This window comes from Patiria miniata, unplaced genomic scaffold (assembly GCF_015706575.1).
Source record: "Patiria miniata isolate m_02_andy unplaced genomic scaffold, ASM1570657v1 HiC_scaffold_29, whole genome shotgun sequence".
Taxonomy (NCBI): domain Eukaryota; kingdom Metazoa; phylum Echinodermata; class Asteroidea; order Valvatida; family Asterinidae; genus Patiria; species Patiria miniata.
In genome coordinates this window covers 20,532,346-20,550,982 of record NW_024037068.1, presented here as the reverse complement: position 1 = coordinate 20,550,982, position 18,637 = coordinate 20,532,346, and the positions used below count along the sequence as shown (strand labels likewise).

The 18,637-nt window shown below is 41.0% G+C and overlaps 1 protein-coding gene across 5 annotated transcripts in view; it reads right to left on the bottom strand.

Moving 5' to 3' along the window:
* LOC119735788 (ammonium transporter Rh type B-like) overlaps positions 1-18,637 on the bottom strand; it is a 47,132-nt gene that overhangs the window by 14,704 nt on the left and 13,791 nt on the right. For all 5 annotated transcript variants that reach the window (XM_038209716.1, XM_038209718.1, XM_038209717.1 and 2 more), the window contains one exon: positions 16,331-16,517. In XM_038209716.1, coding sequence (XP_038065644.1) covers positions 16,331-16,517 — 187 coding nt within the window. The remainder of the gene's footprint in view (positions 1-16,330; positions 16,518-18,637) is intronic.

The window sequence follows — 18,637 nt, the reverse complement described above, 5'->3', positions numbered from 1 at the left end:
AAATACTTTTTTTGGGGGGGGGAATATTTTGACGCTGGTGGCGATAATTTACACCCTTATTATACTACTCGAAAATAGGCCACACACATAATCAGCACGGTCAAATCGTGGGACTTAAAACAAATTGACCCCAAAAAAAGAAAATAATAATAATTGGCAACCTCTTCATGGGGGGTGTGGGGTGGGGGGCTCAAGCCCCCCGAGGGGCCCCCATTGGGTACGCCACTGGTTGTTAGATATACTATCCGTGCTATTTTGGAGTTCCAATTGCCGATTTTGTTATCAAAGTTGTGATCAAAAAGATTTAGTCATTTTGGAATGAGACATCAAACGAAAAAAACAACGATTGTATTATGTACAGCGCCAGTAATATCCAATGGGGTTCAGCCCCACCCGACCCCCCCCCCCCCCCACCCCACCCCCGCCGAAGTTTTGTTTTAAAATTATTAAAAGTTGTTGCATATTGTTTAGTTATGGAACACTTTTAAAAAGGGTAAAATTCCTGTCAAGATCGACCGCAGAATAGCCGGTTGTCAAAAAAACCAAATGTTCTCTCCAAAGACGAGAAATGTGCCCTCTCCCGACGGATATCACTTTCCCCCCTTCATGTTCAGTAGTGTCATTTTCAGAAACCTCTCGCCCACGGTATGAACCACTCATAAATCACCTCTCTCGAAAGTTATTCCCTAACCACGTATCTGAAAAGAATTTGTTTTATTTGTGGGCAGCCGTCGGAAATCCACCCAATAAAACTAATACCGCCATTAATCACCACACAGAACACGTGAAGGCACTAACATCTATAATGCTTGACATAATAGATATAGCCGCCTTAATGTTATAACACCCCCCTCCTTCGACAGGAGTTTCATGCATTTTACGCCAAATTCGAACATATAATTATGCGTCAGACTTGTCGTGGCGTATGAACTTTCCCTTAACTTAAGTCACCAGAAAGGTCATGAAGAAAATTAACCGTAATGGTTGAAAACGCCGTTGAAAAAGACAAATGAAAAAGGCACTTGTAAGTCAAGATAAATCTTTTGCAAAGCGCTTGAACTTATAATTCTACTAACAAATCCGAAGGACGAGCCGAGCCGCGTAATTTTTTTTCCTAGGAGAGTTAGGGGCAATGTCATGAATAATTCAGTTTTTCCTTTGAATCATTGCAAGACTTAGGTTCTCGTTCTATTTTCCCCTTAATTTAAAATTATCTCAGTGATAAATTTGGAGAAGAAAAATAGCTGATGAAAATGAGCAGCGACAACGTGGATTCGAACCAGGAATCTTTGTATCCATAGCTCATCTCGCTATCCACTAGGCTACTGTGTGGTAGCTCGACGACAACCGTTCTTTAAAAATGCTTTAATGTATTGTAACTATTTGAGTAACTAACAAAAATGCTGTTGATGTCATTGTCCGTTCTCATGGATAAACATGAATTATTCATGACATTGCCCCTAACCCTCCAAGGAATAGAAATTACGCGAGCCGATATAGCCTAGTCAGCCCTCTCGTGACTAGTTTTCAAAATAATTTACTCCAGCATTTCTCACATGCAAATTACATTATTAGGTAATGTAAATGCATAGAAGGGTTCAAGGTTGTCCAATCGCGTTTAAATCCCATAAAACATGCGTCGCTGATTATTTTGTAACATCGAGGAGACGGAATGCCAGGAGCCCATTCATGCTGGGGGCAATGCACCGATATAGTGCATTGCCCCCCCCCCCCCTCCCCCGCATGAATGGGCTCGTAGCAAATACCTGGTACCGCACCTATGCATTTACTTTATACAATGGGTATGCCACGCTGCGCATGCGCAAGGATGTCATTTTTGATCATAATTTTGGTCCGTGTCAATGCATGATAAATGGGTGGATCTACAAACCTTGAAATCCTGCCAATAGCCTGTCAACATCTCCACAAAAAAAAACCTTTTATAAACGGGGGAAAGAAACCTTAGGAGGATGAGGATTTAAGTATAGGACTTAAGCCAAGGCATATGCGCATGGTTTGGTCTGTTCCTTGCTCTATGGTTTCAACAGCAGGTTGTTTTTATCATCACTCATCACCACCCACATGGTGTTCTTCAAACTAATCTATTTAAGGCCAAAAAAAAAAGTCTCCGGTTTCTGGTTTGGAGCTTGCCCAAAAAGTGATGCGGTGACGCGCCTTTTCTTTTTCTTTTTTACCTGAGTTTTTTGCTTCAAATGTGTGCTGATGACTGCAAATGGTGCCCGACTAAACTTAGTGCAAATATATGGGAGTCCAGAGAGGCCACATAAAGCTTATTCTCGACCATAACCCAATCTAAAAACACGTTAAAATTGTGCAGCAGCAGTATTCCGTTCAAACCAGTGAGTTTGGCGGTTTTGGGACATCATCTTTCATTGAAAAAAAAACTTTTGCATTTTGCCGACGCGCATGGCTACGGCGACGCGCACGCATACCAGAAACCGGAGACTTTTTTTTTGGCCTAATGTCAAAAGTTGAAATATGGGCAACAACGAATAGATACACGTTTTGCGGAACGGAAACGCAGTTTCAAAGTTGGCCTCGTTTCGAGCCGTAGGAATATCTACGTACAACTCACCAACACTTAATTTGCGCGCAGCCTCCGCGATAGTACATGTACACGCGCGCGCGAAACACTGGTACGACATGGATTACGTCATATGCCGCTGTTTGTAATGTACGCCAGATATCGTTTATTACTCGCCCTGGTGTCATACAAAGCACAGCATGTACTGCATGCAAAAATATTATCATCATGCAACAAGTGGCTACACCCATAACGCTTCTAGAGTATACTAGCAGAATTCCAGAACAAATCTTGACAGTTGGGTTTTTAGTTCACCACATGCTGCGGTGCGGGTAACACCATGTGGAAAGATATCTGTTCTTGGAAGAAGTGTGGTTCTGCAAAGAAACCGGTAGGTTGAGTGTAGAAATCGACGTTTCGGACAGTGTGCTCTGTCCGTCCTCAGGGGGTTGAGTGAAAAAAAATTTTTAGTTCACTACATGTTGCGGTACACACTTTCTAATGGAAATTATCGACCCATGACCTTATTAGTGCATGGTGGCCACTGAGAGTACAAACTACATTGTAGGTCTACATCTATATCAAACACTCATGCACAACAACAAATCAACAATCAAAGTTGACCTACATAAAGAGTGTTGAAAGTTCCCATAAAAATATTATCTGGGACAGTCCAGTTGGGAATTCGACCGAAAAAAAGTGGATCAGTACAGTATCAAAGAAGTTCGTTGCCCAGTCTGCGGCGCCCCATATTTTTCCATGTTCGTTTGAAGCATATTATACAATGTACATGTAGTTGGAGATTTTAATTCACTCAGACATGTAAGTGTAACAAGGTGTGTCATCAGAATTTCAGCCAGTTTCTTTTCCAGGGCAAGAAAGCGCATGCGCGTACATGCGCAGTAACGAGGCGGTATTGAAAGCGGGTTAACGCAGGCGCAGTAGGTGTCAATAAAGAAAGAGAATCGGGCCGGTTGATAATAGCACATGCGCAATGGGGATGCGTTCGATCATTACGAGGAAAAATAAATTGAGCCCATTGTTGCAGCAGGCCTATGTGGCTTCATTATTCTTTCAATACTAAATCTTCTATGGGAGAAAACTCCTGAATGAAATCCACGTGAAAATCAGTTTAAAAACAGGGTGTTTTTTTATCATATTTGAACAAAGAAATTGACTGGGGAATTGCCGTTCTGGTGCTCTACCGACTGAGCTATCCAGCCCTATGTTAGCGGTTCCCCAATTTGTCAATATTCTTGTTAAATGCGCAATTTTAGACAGCGACAAATGTTTTGCTTTAAGATGTATTATTTTGCTTGCCACACTGTGGTCGAAAAAAAATCACGATTCCTACAGGCCTTTCTTTTGTTCGTAAACATTGGCGCCATTTTGTATAATGGGCTGCCGTAAGCGCTTAATTTGAAGCCGTGGTTGGCAACATATTTTTCCAAAAAAGTCCTCCTAACGCCATCAACACAAATTAAAAAGGCATTTGTTGGAATTATATTTGTAGCTTTGTTGAAAATGTTGTATTTTTTAAGTATCAAGTAATATTTTGGTGATCTGTAATAACTCTTTTTCATTTTTGCAGTGTTGGACCTTCCATAGTTTTGCAGGCCGTGGTTGGCAAAAATGCAGTTTGCCAACCAAGCGCAGAAAGGTCTATACAAGTTTCCGTGTTTCTCCCAACTAGACACTGTCTGGGCAGAGCTTCATTTTCTTTTCAACAGACAAGATGCCTGAATGTTCACCCAGACAATACCTCACCGTACGCACTGTTTTTGCCTGAAAGGGAGTTAGCAGCATTTGTTGGTCTCTTTCAGCGAGCGTATCGAACTACGACATCGCGGCAACATTAAAGCGCACGCACGGGTTTAACTTTCAAGGGCAGAGATATCATTTTATATGGCGTTTTGCATTGAGATGCAAATTTGGAAATCGGGTGTTGCCATCACTCGTTGGTCCACTGGTTATTAAAGACATAATGTAATAGCATGGAGCTATAAACACATGGTACTAGTGAGCAGGAAGTCGAGGGTTCGAGCACAGATCCTACACACAAGGATAAACTACTGTTCTGAGCTCTAGTACAAAATGCACTGATGAGCGGACTTGCCTTGTTGGTACATGGTTAGACGCGTGATAACGGGCATTATTGGCTTGTAATCGCGAATTTTTCAGGTGTGCCATTATGTCGGGGTTTTTGCATGACATCTAAAACGGAAATATTCATAAAACTGCAAGCAAAACTTACACCTTATGTAAGATATAATTGTTCACAAATTGTTCAAAAATAAATACTTCAGGATATAACAGATGATATTGTGCAGTTTTTGTCGTCACAGATGAATTATTTACCCGGGAAATAAACGTCAAATTGCGAGGAGAACACCGTTTACCCAAATTTCGTTTTTAATTAGGCTTTCATAAAAAAGTTTTTGAGAGATGTGGTCCCGAACCGATTAAACAAAATCGACATTTCATAGTTCATTTTAAAGCTAAAGATATTGTGCTCGACGTTAAAATGGTTATGTAGTTATCACTTATCAGAATTCTTTAATAAAGGCCAAAAACGTAGGATCATGAACATTCAAAAATATAATTAGCTGGCTTAAGGGACTTCGACATTAGATCGGGCGCAGGGCCCTGCAAATCTGAAAGTCGCCGCGCGCAGGGGTCTTTGTTGACAAGTGTTCGTGGTATTCCCACCTATGCGGGCCGTTATCACGCGTCTAACCAAGAGTTTGGCAGAGTCGTTAATCCTTGTGTGTAGGATCTGTGGTTCGAGTCCACCCAAGCAAGCTTGCTGGTCCCAGAGTGCCAGCCTATTGTCCATTTTGTACTTATCTCACTGACTGCCTGCTTCACTCACTCACTGAATGACTTACAGGCACTTGTGAGCCCAGGGCAGTAGGCCTGAAGCTGTCAAGCGGCTATTTTAGTTCACCCAGATTCGTGCATGGCGCACCTGTTGTATGCCCCAGGGCTTTTTTTGTGTACCATTGGCATGGCAGACTCGTGGCGTCAGTCACCGAACCCTGACCACCTTCTCTATTAAAAATAAAGCTATTCCACAACAGTTCTGAATATTTTTGGGTGTTTCTAAAAGGAACCCTCAAAATCACAGCAGAAACACATTACACACATTTTTGAGTTTGTACAACTGTGCGATGTATGTGAACCATGGATATAAAAGTGTAAGTTAAACAATATATGATTTATAGGAACCAAAGTCGACGCTTAAGTAAAGCTAGTTCACTGATTACCTTTTCAGAAAACCGCTTCACACATTCTGAGTTGAATAGCGTGTGACCAAACTTGTATTGTAAAGTTACTGCTGATTTAAACTTGTATTTCCAGAAAGGAAAAATGTTGAATTACATCGTACCCACCATTAGTAGTTCAGTACAAAAACCGTTAACTTAATATGCTATATTTGTGCTTGACTATTGTCATACATTGAGTCTTGAAAAATCACACAGTTACTGAAAAGTCACTGAAAGTTACTGAAATGGAACCAGTTTGTGTTGGGTAAGATTTGGAATAGGAATTCCAAAAGCAGGAATATTGTGGGAGATTCACATATTTTAGTCATACTTTAAATGTGTGTATGCATGCAAGAGGATTATATATAAAGAGTAATATGTTGTTACCCTTTTTGACTTATTTAGTACAAAACGACTCCGGGGGAAAAAAGTAATTTTTTTTGACATATGGATCGTTCGAGGGCGACTGATCCTTAAAGCAGGGAAATTGTGGCGATTCATAATAATTTGAAAATCATCAAAACGTATTTTGTCACCCCGTGCTTAGGCACGCCATACTTTTTGGATGCAAATGTATACATTGCGTGGAAAATGTATACATTGGGGCCTATATGACACAGCGCACAAAAGCCAGCGCATGCTGCAGACGCAGGGAGATAACGCTGTTTTCACGTACTATTATTAAAGTACTAGATGATAACTTTTCTTTTGGCTGAGCCTGGCATAGCCAGACATACCTAGTCTGCGACGTGTAGACCAGTTCGAGGGCTTTCTCTCCAAGCTGTGAGCTGTGCTGTTTTGTGTATCCTTAAATAACCGAAGCCAAAGGCACTGGGGTAGGTTTATCTGTATAATTTATTATTTAATAATATTTATAAATCAGACCGATTACTTTGTTAGAAACTTAATTGTCACCTCACTTATTATAATTTTTCAGGGTTTTTACTTCTACTGAAAGAAGTCTTGTCTTCTTCGGGGTAATAAAGCTAGATAAGAGATAGATCCGAAGCTTGTCATTTGTCATGTCATCTGTTGAATAAAACAACAGCGAGGCCTGCCGACGAGGCGACCCTTGATATGTGGCTGGCCAGCTACTACAGAAGTTAAAGGCATATTGCAAACACTATTTGTTAACGCTTTGAAGAATGCACGTACATTGTACCTATAAGCCTAGTTTTCCAATTTTAATGAAAAATACTTAACATATCGAAACGAATTTTAGCACACAGTTGGATCATTATAAAGGAAACAAACTCCAAAAGTGGCATGAAGATACGGTCTTCAAAACGGGAGAAATTGATGTTCAAAGATTTTGCCGACGAACATTAATGTCTGTGTAACGGTAATATCAGCCTGGCCTTACAAATCGGCCTTCGCAACCGTAAGGCTGAAAAGCGGTGGGTTTTTTTTCCGTTTCAACTCTCGATAAATTACTGCTGCACATAAAAACATACTCCAAATCGTTATCTTTCATGTATTTACCATTGTTTCAAAATCCTTCGTAGATTTCTCTTCCTATTTCTATTTCTGCAAACTTTAAATTACACCTGTCAAGATCGTATACTGTACCAATCTACCACTATGTCGCTTTAGAAGATCATCAATGTTGCACTGAAGTTTATTACTGACATTTAATAGTCCCCACTAATTTTGCCACACAGTAAATGTGAAGCCTACAATGCAAATATTGTGTATAACAACAAATTGTATTGAAGTAGTTTTTCTATAGGCCTTTGGTTACAGCGTCAGCCTTTGGTTACTGTTGCTCTCTGTCCCAGCACTATGATCGATCTCTGCCTCGCGCGATAACTACATGTACAAGTGACTGGGGGAGGTCACAGTACTGACACTACGTGTTGAATTTTCCCACTTATTGCTATGTCAAAATTCTGATGGATTGGCTTACCGTGGATTATGTGCCGAGCATAGAAATTCTGCGCTAACCTGGCAAGTACATAACCCTGTGCGATATACTTGCACATGCGCACATGCTTAAAAAAAAACCGCAGTAACCCAGCCGTCCGTCACACAATACACCGACTCTCATTATGAAGAGCACTTTTATAAAGAGGTTCTGCTTATAAAGAGCAAATTCTGAGGTCCCAAATCTCAGGTTCTCTTTGAGTTTCTTTGTTTCGCTGTCCTATAACAACATTCCTGTTATAAAGAGGTAATTTGGCTAGTCCCATCGACCTTGTTATAACGAGAGTCGACTGTAATTAATATCTTGGATAGGATATGAAGGTTTGCATGAAGAAGATAGAAATATGATTAAGTTTACGGTTGCATCATGTAACGCGGTTGCATCATGTAACACATTTGTATCATGTTAACACGCCGGTTGCACCCTGAAACACGGTTGCACCATGTAGTTTTGGTTGCATCATGTGGACACGCCGGTGGCACCCTGCAACACGGTTGCACCCTGCAACACGGCTGCACCCTGCAACACGGCTGCACCCTGCAACACGGTTGCATAATTATGTAACGACGGCTGCATCATGGAACACGGTTGCACCATGTAACAAACCTCATGTTTCCTGACGAAGTGCAGGAGTATACTGTCTGAAACATTGAGTTCCCCCACATCTTGTCAGAACCTCACAAAAGAGGTACAAAGATTTCTGCTATAGACACCGTGCATAATTTGACCACTTTCGAGAGCACATGTGGCAGGGACACACCGCTCTTGTGCGTACATGTACATGACTGTGTGCGCCTACTGCTTCGAGCGCGTATGGCGCGAAAAAGGAAGACTAATTTTCTTCTCAGTGTGCACAAACCCGGAGCGTTCAGCGTGAGCTTCAGGCGTCGTCGGCAATGCGTTCGAACGTCCCTCCACGTGTTCTCCCTAACTCTCCCTTTGTAACCGTTGAGGGGGTATCTGTGCACGGAGTCCATAGGTTGCACAGATTCTTCGCTTATGCGGAAAGCAGAGCAATGACCCTGGTGGTGACTGCTATATGTTCCGACACCCCTATACGTTTCGACACCCCTTCGTTCCGACAACCCGCACATCAGATTGTGTTACTCCCGGTTACGGTGTGGGTTGAGGGTCTATTCTCGAATTTGTTGTCAAAATGAAGCCCGATTTAAATTGGTCTCAGTTGAGACGCCCGTGGTACACCGGTACCATTGATATAATATTGATAACAACAGTTTAGCCCAGAGTAGGCCTAGGCCTACTGGTATAGGAACTCATTGAAAGCTAAGGCTACCTGTACGAATATCTTAATGCAAGGAGAGTTGTCCATAAATATTCTGCAGACGAATTTGGCAGATGAAGACCATGTAAATGTATTCACCTGAGTCACGTACGCATTTGTTGACAAAAACTGTAGACAATTATAAGTGTGAATACAGGACAGGGTAACGAACAAGAAGGGTATTGCTGGTAAAACTTGTTTTAAAAAATGGGCCTCGAAAGGATGGGGAAACCATCCCGCACGCATGCGCACTTCGTCCCAAGGTAAATTGACCACCGTGTGATCCGTGCACGCCACACACGAGCGCCGCAACAAAACCCACAACACAGTCCAATGCTGTGTTTGGAAATCTAAAGAAAATACTTATAGAATCGACGTTTGGATGCCATTCACGCCTTTCATCTCATTTTTAAAATATTTTTATATCAGGTATGCCAATAATGCAACCTCCATCGTCGTAGTGAGCCATTTCAGGTCCATTTCGGGCCATCCATCACGGATTTTTTTATGAGCGAGGTTATGGGATTATAAATCCAGGGGTCGGATTCCAAATCCCCAGGGCAGTGACGCCTCACGCGATACGCGCGCATTCCTGGCTAATAATGGACAAAAAAAGTCTCCAGGTGAAGTAGAGTGCCAAGTAAGCTTCTTTTTGTCCCGCCCGGCAAGCTATAATGCAACAAAGGCTTCGCTAATACGTCAAAACTCTTCTTTTAGTCACGTATGCCTATAAAAGTGCGGTCATTTGTCTCCTGTGCGACTGACACTTGCACAAAGAAGGCAAATGCAAGCCTGCATTATTGACTAAACTATCTGACCTTTCTGACTTTTAAAGGAATGCAATAGATACAAGAGTATGTCAAGTTGACGATTCACAGACAACCAAAAAGTGAATAATTTGGTTGTGTGATGTCCACGTTAAAGGTTGTCATTTGTGCATTTTTGTCGTTTGAAGCAACATTAGTGCTCAAAATTTAAAGACGGGTGAAGTTTCAGCTCACTGAATGCTGTATATTCCGAGAGAAAAATATTCTAGGATTTTGATTTCAATTCCAAAGTTGCTGAGTCATTTTTTGCGCCCGGAAATCAGCGTCTGGGACACGTTCTCATTCAGCCGATCGCAGCTACGCGATGTCAAGCACTGAACTGGCGAATAATAGCAACCGCGCGCGCCTGTGCGTCGTGTCAACGCTTGCGGGCACCAGTCGCGGACTTAAAAACGAATTACTAATAGGAAATTTCCAAAAATGCGTCTTTAGACGCATTTTTGCAAATGACCTTCTTTTATTGTTTTCTTCAAAATGACAGTATGCTAGAAAGAGAGTTTGGTGTCATTACTACACTTAAACCAAGTAAGCTTTTCAACATTAAAGGGAATACACATCATTTGCTTTTGCTGTAATTTTCAGAAATGGGTGGAATTGGGGGGTCGGAAATATAAAGCAAATATAGTTACACTAACTTTTTGGAGGTTTTGGGTTCGAAAATGCTATAAAAACCAAGAAAAACGTTCATTTTCCTGTAGTCTGGTTCCCTGACTCCATATAAGAAGAAACAGAGCAGTTTACATACATTGGGGGAATTGTAAGGTCAGGGAACCAGTCTAGCTGGCTCGTACCCGTTTATAGGTTTGTAATCGATTGCAAACAAGTGCAATGGTCAATTGGGGCCAGTATTTGATAAAAAGCCAGTTGTTTCCAACGCTGATCGGCCGATCAGCGTTGGAAATTGATACAAAAATACCACTTTTCTTGAAAATGACAGTATACCAGGTGCCATAATTTTACAGGATGCTTTAGACTGTCCTTTACCAACATCCTGTTAAGGTATTTCGCAAAAACTTGATAGTTTTATTTTTCGTTGTTTGCAAATGTTGTATATTCCCTTTAATTTTGTCAGTTACTGTTTAGATAGCTGCCATTGATGTACTCTGTACTTTAAAGGTATCGATGCTTGCCGTGGCCAAGAAGCCAGTTCTACATGTACCAAGTGGGCATGTGCATTTCAAGATCTGCCCATTTTGACCACGAGTTAAAAAAAAAAACAGGCAATAAACGCAAACAGGTCTTTGGACTCCGTGCACAAGTACCCCCTCAACGGTTGCACATAGAGAGTTGGGAGAGACCACTTAATACTAGCTCCATGTTAATACATCGCAATGATCGAGAGAGGCACTTTTTAAATACGCCTACCGCTCGTGCGAAGACGGTATTATAGGCTACTGCGTGTATAGTTTCATTACTACTTGTATGATCGTGAACTTTTATGTCGGTATTATTCGTCCTGCTTTTTTGTTCATCAGCCCACCCAGAATATTATACCTGCCTGCATTAAACTGCGCTACCATTATTCGTTCGCTGCCCTATACACATGTTTTGTCACTGGGGTCACCCTACATTTAATATTTAACAAATTCCCAACAGGGATCGGGCACTCAAGGCAAAGCCGGAAGGTTTTGTCAGATATCGACATATGCCTCTGTGGAAAGCGGTAACACAAGGGTTTGGCAAGACGTCACGAAAAAAAGTGTTTTGCAAAAATACTAAAAACAAATGTTTCATTTCCCGCTGAATGGAGAAGAGGTTGCCAGTAGTTAAGTCAAACGTACGTGTGCATGGAAAAACTTATACATGTACATGTAATTGGGCCGTTTCTCAAACTCCAGCGTCGTCTCCGCTCACGAGTTGGAAACAGAGACGAAGCCAAGGTTTGGACACCCCCCCCCCCCCCAGCCCCCAGGTTATACACTCGAGATGAAACACAACAAACTTTGTTTCATACGGCCTCACTCCATGTTTGCTTTAGAAACTACATTAGCATGCATTAGCAACCTAGCATCCTGATCCAGCCTAAATCTCCCGCCTCAACGGTCCACCGAACTTAGCATCCGGGAAAAAAGATTCGCAGCCTGGCCACGTGGATCAAGTTGTGGTGTGAGTTGGCAATTGAACAAATACGAATGCACGATAAACTCTGGCCGTCTTGCATGAAATTATACAATCACTCACTTGGTCGTGATTGTCGAATTGAAATTAGAACTTCCCATTTTGTTGAAATTCACAATGCAAAATAACTGTCACTTTCATAATGCAACTGTTTACTCAGTGCGACGCCATTTTCTTGGCCCTTATTTTAAAAACAAAATAGCATAAACAATGTCACAAATTGTTACCAAATGTTTTTGTCTAGTATTTAATGTATTTTGGTGGTTGTTGTTTTTGTTTTTTTTTTGGGGGGGGGGGCAGTTACAATGTGGTACTCAACAGTTTTATGGGCGAGTTAGGGGGTTCGTTTTTGGTCAATTTTGGACCGACCGACCGACACCCGAGTCGGACTTGTAGAAGCTCTGTTGCCAGAGCTTACCCGCAACTGGTTTGACCCACAACTGGTTTGACCCACTTACTTAATAATCCATCCTGAAACTGCCGTGGGTAAGGAAAAAAAACTAGAATATAATGAAGTTTGCTCAGAGGGGAATTTTTTGTACCTCCTGCCGGGTTTACCAATTTGTAAGCATCACAATCAGGTGTGAATAGGTCAGATTGGCCATATTATTTTACCCGTTCTGACAGTTTTTGCGTAGCCACGGGCGATGGGTTTCGCTTGGTTGACCTACCATTGCATTGGAACGAATACAACAGCTCTGCACTGTACTAGTATAATGCTGATTCCCAATATACGAGTTCAAGTAGGTAGCGCTTTCATTTTAACTACAAAATTTCTGCAAAAAAACTGCAAAATAAGTGATATATGAAATGTTGTAGTTAATTATGAAGGTGTTATGTATACATCTACAATGTGTTAAGCCCGTGCGCTACAGGTAGCAGTCTGCACGGGGATGGTATACCGAGGGAATGTTGGATTCACGCCCCCAGAACAACCCCGAGAAAAAAAATCCATGAAAGAGGCCCCTTTTTTAGCGAATGGTGGGGCGTAACAAGCAACAAGTCAACCTGCGTCATAAACAGGAGGATTTACGCCTTTTTTACCCTCAAAAATGACGTCATTACAGCGCCCTATTTCACTGACTAACTGACTGACTCGCCGACTCCCCAACTGACTGACTGTCACATGTGAACCGGGCAGTTCTGTCGTATAGGATTACCCTGCCCTAATTTCCAAAGAGTGACACTCTAGAGACTAGACGATTGAGAGTGAAAATCACTCTCATTTCAGACTGAAGTACTCTGAAAAAGTAACAATCCAGTAGAAACTCGAGTGAAACCTGGATCTTATTCGAATGAACGAATTTCACTCTAAAACGTCCAGTCCCCATAATCGGCTGGGAGTGAATTTATTGGAATAAGAGAGTGGCCGGTCATGTGACGCCAATGGATGGGCTAAATCTGGACTATTTTGTATAGAAACCAGATGCGTGAAAGGTCTTCCAGTTCAACTGTACATGTATGTCCACTCTGGGTCAATCGAATAGAATTTCCTACGCTCTGGGACCAGTAAAATTGTTTTTGTTTTCAAAGTGAACAGTAAATGGGCTGGGCTGAACTGCTGAATTGCAATCTCTTAATAACTCCTACCACCCAACCACCTGCTTGGGTCTGACAGTATTTTATGGGGGGTTAGGGGCAATAAATTACATCATTATGAATAACAATCTTGGGTGTGTCAGGGCCCACGTTCTTGGCTCTGCTAAACCACAGGATTCCGCGCTTACGACCACAAATGTTGTGCTAACCGCGCTAGCAGAACAATTCTGTGCTAACCCAAAAAAAAACAGAAGCAAAAAGTCCTTGCTAACGCGTGAAATACGCTTACGGTAAGCACGGAATTTTCAGCTATAGTAAGCAGGGATTTTTCGTAAACGGTAAGCAGAGCCAAGAAATTGGGCCATGATCTCATCTGATAGAGCTGCGTGGAAATCGGCAGGAAAACATCAAATAGCTCGCGAGTTAAGCCACCTTTCCATATACGCGCGTCAGTTTTACATATGATCAGTTGTTTTGCGCATTTCGTTTGGTATGAAGTAACACAACTGCTCAAAAATCTTTACGATTGGTACATAAAAACTTTAACCTGTTGATCTTTCAGGTCAGTGGATACTACACATTGTGAGAAAACGGAGAAAACCTGGGCACAGTTTTTGAGTAATTCATGGTGAGCAGAAGTGCGCGGGCACACTTTTTAAACCACCTTTACCGGTTAATGACTAATCTTCCTATACAAACGGTTTTTTTTCCTTTTTAGATTTCCCATTTTTTTTGTCTTGCATAATTAATTGCCAAATCTGCACGCTTTTTAAAGACTGAAAAGGGATTTCTTCTTAATTTTCTCGAAATAAAAGCCGACCTTTAAAAAAAAAAAAAATTGAACTCATCGTAAGTCAGATAGTGCGAGTTCATACCAGTCCTCCACTTTTTCAAAGTTGAATGCCCATGCTCTTTGAACAAATTGTAGTTTTTTTCTCCTAACTTATTGTCAGTTAGAATTTTTGTTTTAACGGACGAAAAAAACTACTTTATTCAAATTTTGGGCGTCTGCAACCCTCCGAAGAGGGGCTTTCATTTTGCGCACAAATGAACTGGCACTGCGCGAGCCGAATTATTGTCTGGCAGCTATAATATAATTCGAATTTTATGAAGATTTTCAATAACTAAACATCGGTGGATTCTTTTTCGTTCAAAGTCTCATTCAAAATCTCATTCAAAAGTACATAACTTTGATATTGCTATGAAAATGGCAATTGAAAAAAAAAAAATCTATTTCTTGAGGTGAAACTAGAAAACAGCACGGTGGCCGCATCGTTAACCTTTCTTGATGGGTCAGTTTCTCCACTTTGCACCAAACAACTGCCAGCGCCGGCGCCCAGGCCTGGCCTGGCCTGTTGCCCTCTCAGTCACGCGTTATTTCAGATCAGCTTTTGATTTATCGGACCAGCCGGACCGAAACAATCTGACCCTCCGGAGTCCAACACTGAAATACCCAGCATTTTTTTGGCCGGTGGACAAGTTGGCCCGAGAGTTGCCTTTATGTTGCATAAAGGTTTGACTAACATTCAGGGTGCAGTGAGTGCAGACATTTAAGTGAGAATTTCTACGCGAGGTCATTAGCATATAAGGCCCCCCCCCCCCCACCACAATATATTTTGAAAACGGAGACCGTTTGGCTTGAAAAACGTTGGAATTGTGTAATTATACCCAAGGATCATCTCCCTGGTTTTGGGGCTTCCATCTGAGGGCAGGCTTGATAAAATTACGGATGAAAAGTGGGTCATATATGCCTGAGAGACTTAGGGTGCAGCTTGTAAATTTCTTTTTGGTGTGAATATCTAACAAATGTAATTGGCTAGTCTACCCAAAATTGAAAAGAATTAAAAAGATGAAGGACAAGACTGTATTTTATTTTTTGTTTGAGAAACCCCAGTGATGTCGGCTTGCATGTTGGCCTTGAACATTATTGATTTTACACTGTTTTCAATGGAACTTGACTTAGTTCAGTGCACCTTTTCGGGGCCAGGTTGGATAATGGAGAGCCCTGGCTATGGTGATTTTACGATGTGGCCCGGATTAAAAAAATTTGTGGGGGATTTCTATGAGATTTTTCTCAGTACATGACGTGGTCGATGAGCCGTGTCTTTGCAGTGAACAATGTTGACTCTGCGAACGGAGCCTTGGTAATACAATTTCGAGGGTATCCAAAAAAGCCGTTTTGTTCCTTTCAAAAGCACTGAATGCAATACCCGCGGCTGTATCAGATTCGGAATGGCAAGTCGATCAATCACACCGAGTGGTTGCGTGGTGAGACGACTCCATTATAAATAAAAGTTAGTGGTCATGACATTCTGTTAAGTCCAACCCATAGCAAATTTTGTTTTATCACCAGTGACAACAACACACAGTCAGAGCTTACAGAATCGAAAAAAGAGGAGGGCAAATGCATGAATCAAAATCGCTTTTATCAGTCAATCAAGATCGATTTCTAGATTATTGACAAATCGATTACACAATCAAAGAATCGATACTTGTGACTGAATGGTGATGTGAATCAGTATCTAGTTATCAGTCACTCGCAGTCGATTTCTTGATTATGAACCATCGATTAGATGACAACTCAGAGAATCGATACTCACAAGTGAATGCTGATATAATCGATTTCTACAAAGGATGTGGCCGCGAGAAAATGTTATTTATCGATAACAATCGATTTCAAGACGATGAAACTATCGAATACACGAAACTGAAAAGAAATCGATACTCACGACCGAACGTTCCTACCCGAAATCTTATTTATCAACCGCAATTGATTATTGCATGTTTATGATATAATCGATTAGACAATTCAAATGAATCGATACTCACGACTTAATGTTGATATGGAACGAGCCCTCTACAATTAGTGCCACAAAGCCGCGCATGAGCATCCCCCATTCCAGCACGAAGGCGGCTATCAGAAAATTGAAACCCGCCGAGCCGTAGCCGTACTTCTTGAGGAAAGTCATGAGGAAGCCGAAGCCAATGAACATCATCACGTGTACATCTTGGAACACTGCAAGATAATCAAGACAGCGTTGATATATTACAGTATTATGGGTGGAATGAAGTGAGCAGTGTAAAACACATCATCACGTGAACAGCTTGGAACATTTACACTGCAAGATAATCAAGGCATATGTTAATATTACAGTAGTAGTGAGCAGTGTATAAAGTGTTAAATATACACTCTGTCCAAGTGGAACATTAACACTGTAAGATAATCAAGGCAATATGTTTATATTACAGTAGAAGTGAGCAGTGTATAAAGTGTAAAATACAATTTGTCTAAGTGGAACATTAACACTGCACGATAATCAAGGCAATTATATGTTAATATTTCAGCAGTAGTGAGCAGTGTAGAATAAAGTGTAAAAAAACACATTGTATAAGTGGAACATTAACACTGCCAGATAATCAAGGCAAATGGTAATACATGTACACGTATACGGTAGTGGTGAGCAGTGTAGAATAAACACTTTGTATACTACTCAGCTGTTCTTCAGGAAGGTCATTAAGAGGCCGAAGCCGATACACATCATTTCGTGTACATCTTGAAATCAAGGAATTACTGCAATCACTATAATCAAGGAATTACACTGATCTTTCAACATGATGTTTAAGTTCAGAATAAACACCATAATCGAAGCGTAAAATAGACACTTAGTTTGTGTAATGCTAAGCCATTGCCGTTTTAAGAGAAAAAGTGACAAAAAGTCAGTGCCAAATAATATCTCGAGTAAATCAAGACAACAAATCAAGGCATTGTAAAGTAAAGCGTCGGGTGAATGTGCGTTATGGAATAAAGATTAAATATTGTGTCAACAGTGTCAAATAAACACAGTATTGAATAATGATATATAGTAGTTTTTTAAATTGAAGAAGCCTAGGTCATTAAGAAGGCAAGGCCAGTAGACGGCAAATGTTATGTATTCATCCTGAAACAGTATAATCACGGCAATTAATATTACAGTGTTTGGTCAACACGGTTCAAATAGGATAAACACGGTATGTAGTGTATACAGTGTACAATAAACAACATTGTAACATATTATAGCAAATAAGCCAATGAACATCGGCTAGTGGTTATTCTACCACATTCAGATAACCGTGTCAAGAAACCCCGCGAGTATGAAACAATGTGTACAGAGCAGGTCACAGAAACACTGAACAAACCAAAACAAACACGACATTACATATTAATGATGTTATATCATAAGTTGAGTGTGGAATGAGCACGATGTCAAGTGTAGAAGAAACACATATATGGCGGGGAACAATCACAGTACAATGTAGATGGCGCAAGTTTAACAGTTTATTATACAATGTATAATAAAAATGTCCAATGTAAAATACCCACGATAAAGTGTTAGTGTAGAAAATAAACACAATTTGTGTTTTCTGCAATACACTGTGTGCACTCTGCACTTCATATTGTAGAATAAACGGAGTAAATTATACAACAAACACACGACTAGTGTAGAATAAACACAGTTTACAGTGAATAAATTGACATATCTTCACTGTTTATTTTACACTTCACGCAGTGCTCACGGAAAAGAAAACTTGTTGTGTAAGGCGGAAATAAGTTACGACTAGTTAAAATGATACATTTCGAATATCTGCTTCTGATATACTCCCAATTGTATACACTGACAAAATGAACAATCCACAGCCTTGACTTATGGGGGAAATGAGTGATCGAAAACTTGGGGATTTTAGAGAGCTATTTTGATTTACTGTCCATGCGAATAAAAGAAATTTAACAATAACTGGAACGCTGAGCTGGGGACATAAAGAATCTCCTGAACGCAGGAAGGCTTACGGAAATCCACAAGTAATCCCTGCTCTTGCGTGATGGGATTTAGAGTTTAATCCTTTCGCAGCGTTGGTATTTTAGGCGCGGGGAAAATAGTACATTGACGCCGACCCATGGGCCATAAGCGATCAAATTGCTTCCATGGTAACCACAGTTGGCTGAAATGATACCGTAAAAAATATCTGCTCATATATTTAAACATAAATGTGTACACTGAATCCCTAGTCGTGGGCGTGGCTCATTGTGGACTCAGGGTCCAGCTCTGTGCACAGCTGCTGCATCATAGAAGAGTATGTCGCGTTCCAACTAAACCATTT